This window comes from Pseudomyrmex gracilis, unplaced genomic scaffold (genome assembly GCF_002006095.1).
Source record: "Pseudomyrmex gracilis isolate BER0280 unplaced genomic scaffold, ASM200609v1 scaffold_3112, whole genome shotgun sequence".
In the NCBI taxonomy this organism is placed as follows: domain Eukaryota; kingdom Metazoa; phylum Arthropoda; class Insecta; order Hymenoptera; family Formicidae; genus Pseudomyrmex; species Pseudomyrmex gracilis.
Genome location: NW_018023696.1, coordinates 366 through 4,137, shown reverse-complemented (window position 1 = coordinate 4,137; position 3,772 = coordinate 366). Strand labels below are relative to the sequence as shown.

Here is a 3,772-nt window from a genome sequence, read left to right as displayed (position 1 = left end):
CAAATAGCACATCTCGTATATGAAAGTTTCGCATATTGAACAGTGAAAATTTACATTATAAAAGTCGTATTTTTATCACTACCCATATTTCTATCAGTAGAGATAACTTTCGTAGACCGCAAATTCAAATGAACAGGATTTACATATTGTAATGAAGACTAAGTACTTCGTTTCTTCACTATGCGCTCTTCTGCGAGCTTCGTATATCGCGATTTATAAAACGCGGCATTTCTATTGAACAGAATATCACCAAACTACAAAACCTACCTTAATACAGTAGCGTAGTAAGAAAAGACAGCTACCAGTGCGGTCTTTTTCCTTATTCTTTATAAATTTACTTTGATACTAATTTAAATAACTACCAAATATTTGTTTTACTCTTGTAAAAATCATTACTTTTTTTCCGTTTTACTTTTTTTTAACCAAATAATTTTTTATAAAAATACAAACAAAGTACTAACGTGATCGTAAATTATTTGGCTAATTATTTGCACAGTTGTTGGTGTTACAAACTGTAAATACAACAGTGTAAACGACTCGTACGTTTGTGTGCTACATAACTATTTCGGAGGAAACCAAAACGCATTACTAATAAGCAAAAAAAGACAAAGCAAGTTTTCCATTCTACATCAACGCTTCTAGTAATTTTTGATAAACAAGAAACGCTGAATTGATAGAAACAACATTTTCTGTCTATTACGCAAGGTAGAGAAATAAGAATAAATAAGATTGTTGTATTACATTAAACAACGATCGAACTGTAAGCATTGAAATTGCGGTTTTATATTGTTCCATTGAATCTTTGTTAAGACAGCGATCGAAATGTACCGCTTTCTTTGCACCTTTTTTAATACGGCAATGCCTCAATATGTATCTACATGACATACACTGTAAGTAAGATGTTTTTCACAACACAGATGTTTTTATCGCGATGTATATTTATTACTTCCCGAAAACGACTGTCCTGTAGTTATCGAGTATCTTTCAAACAGGCAAGATCGCAGATATCTTTCGACACCTCGTTTTTGTGACCGTNTATAATGAGAATTCTTGTGTTCCAATTTTCATATTTTAATTGATGNGATTATTGTCTTAAATATGGTAAGTCACCATAAACTTGTACATTATTTGTTAAATATTAATATTTGTTGTCAAATGTACCTTCTATCTTTCATTACACGCTACCAAAGTATGAAATCCATTTTTTGTGTTTTATATATAAAAAATATATATCTACTCGATTTTCTTACTTATTATACGACTTATAATATTTGTCACTCTACTCCGTACATTACGATTACATGAATACTACTACATTTTAAATTCTTTTTTGCACTGATGTAATTTGCAATGTGTGCCATATTATATTAATAAAACGCGCTTAACAAATGTGAACAGTTTACTGTAGAATATAGCTTTGTTCGTTGAAATGATATTTTGTCATAAACGTTTCACAAACTTTGGACTCGTTTTTCTTCAATCGTTCTTCTGTATAGCAACTAAATGAACCCATGACAAATATTATGTGAATGTATGTGTATACGTGTATGTGCAAGCGATAAACATAAAGACATCGCAGCATGATGATAAACATACTAATAATAACGGTCATCCACATCTGTTGGTAACAATAATATTTGAAAACGCACTTTATGACCGCGTTTAGCAAAACAAACGTTAAGTTGTTGTCTTGTCAATATTCGACGTTAAGTAAATAGTTCTAAAAATAAGAGCCACTTATATTTGATTACTACAGAGCAGCTTGTTTTGCTAAACGCAACCATTTATTCTATACAATTTAAATCCGTTGTTGCGCTTTCATTTGCATATTTCTTGTTTAACAACCAATTTACTTTTATAGATGCACATTACGCAAATGCTTACATTCTGTGGTACTTTGTGCTTAATATTTCTAACCGAAATTGCTTCTTCCACGGATGAGACTTTATCTGAAGAATTGCAATGTATAAAACCGATATCCTATGAAATGAAGATTTTTCCGCTAATACAAAATAACTCTCTTAACGTTGAAACTCGCGTCAAAATAAACGTTAGCTGTTTACAGTCACCTATAAAATTAAATTTCGGACGTTATTGTGATGCACCGGAAATTACTTTTATTAGTAATAATATATTAAGACGTGATAATCTTCCTTCTTTGTTTTGGACAACGTCGGTGTCATTTTTGACGAAAGTACAATCCAATATTTTACTCATTAAAGTTTTTCGAGTGAATCACACACTGTGGGACTTAACACCCCGAATAACATATCTACAACCCGGAATATACTGGATAAATGCAATATATAATTGTCTTTTAGACAAAGTTGCTACTGTTTTATCAAATAAACAGCAATCTGAAGAATCGAAGTAAGTACATACTAACTAGAAACATTATTTAGTATTACTTTTGTTTTGTTGCACTATGATTTATATATATATTGACAAGTACTGGAACAATTTATCTTTAGCACTCACGATTTTCACTACACAGATATTTAATTTTGCCACGTATTCCCGCTGAATGGATATTTCCATATTGGGAAAACTCAGCAATTAAGGCCACATTTAGTATTCGAATTTACCACAACATCGATGAAATAGCTCTTTCACATATGTTTGGTGATACACGTCTTGAAGGAAATACATACTTTCCCCCTTCGTCTATAATGTCTACTCATTTAGTAGCAATAGCAGTCGTACCTTCTATCGTAGCTAATTCCTATTATTTTTTTGAGGGAGATATTATAATAAACAGAGTAAAGATAAACAGTAACTTGTTATATGCACAATCTCTTATTACAAATATCAAGCATCGTGTTAGAAACACTTGGAGAAATGTATCATGGTCACGTGTGATTTATGTAGCTCTTCCAATAAATTCTAGCCATTACGAAAGTATAATAACTAAAAATCAAGTTTTCTTCAAGTAAGATACTACTCAAGACAATAAAACGAATTTATAAACAGATGTACCAAAAATGACACGATTGCACTAAGACCAATGTTTTTCAGTGAAGTTGAAATTACATACGATGAAGAACTAGATTCACTTGCACAACAAGAAAAGGTAACATGTTTGGTAGCACGTAATGTAATACAAGAAATGTTTAGTGATTGGTTACCTACATTGAAACAATCTGATTCTTGGTTTATGGAAGGTTTTTCACCATATTATGGAGTGTATATTATTGATCAGGTAAATCATACAGTATCATAGTCGTTTACACTTGTAACTTAAATGGTTTGTTACACGCAAATAGTATTTATAATAAACTTTATCCTACTAATATATACTTACACTATTGTAACACGTCCATGTAACACTGTTGTAATATTACTTTTTTACATTTTTATTAAGATCCAAAAGTAGTATCAGAACATAGGTATGTATTAGATACTATGTATACATATGTATATGTATATATTTATGAGTATATATGATATCGTCATTTTCTACGTTTAACCCTATAACTCTAAAACGCAAATTTATTTATATTAGAGAAGAGCAGATCAACAGTTTAACACTTTATGTTTCTCTGGATAAAGCTGCTTCTTGTTTTCGATTTTACTTTATGAATATTTTACTTATAAATATATTTTTTTATTATTTGTTTATCATAAGAACGTCACTTTTGAGTATCACTATACAATAAACTATAAATTTCTGGGTGAGTCTCAGATAGACACACGACGGAACGGATACGGCAAAATGTGTAAATCAGATACAGACTCAATCGCACACGACAAGACACATACACAGAACTGAGAC

General features: G+C 30.8%; 1 protein-coding gene across 1 annotated transcript; it reads left to right on the top strand.

Annotated features, from left to right (window-relative positions):
* The first annotated feature begins 1,048 nt into the window (after positions 1-1,048).
* On the top strand, positions 1,049-3,434 carry LOC109863089. The gene is made up of 4 exons (XM_020443271.1): positions 1,049-1,101; positions 1,862-2,370; positions 2,495-2,929; positions 3,016-3,434. Exons 1-4 carry the CDS (start codon positions 1,099-1,101, stop codon positions 3,218-3,220), a joined length of 1,152 nt encoding a protein of 383 aa, XP_020298860.1. The 5' UTR covers positions 1,049-1,098; the 3' UTR covers positions 3,221-3,434.
* Positions 3,435-3,772: the final 338 nt, after the last annotated feature.

Bases quoted from the DNA above. Each gene is read 5' to 3' on its own strand.
- LOC109863089 (XM_020443271.1), top strand. The intron at 2,371-2,494 runs GTAAGTACATAC...TTCACTACACAG, and splicing joins CAGCAATCTGAAGAATCGAA to ATATTTAATTTTGCCACGTA. The intron at 2,930-3,015 runs GTAAGATACTAC...AATGTTTTTCAG, and splicing joins AAAAATCAAGTTTTCTTCAA to TGAAGTTGAAATTACATACG.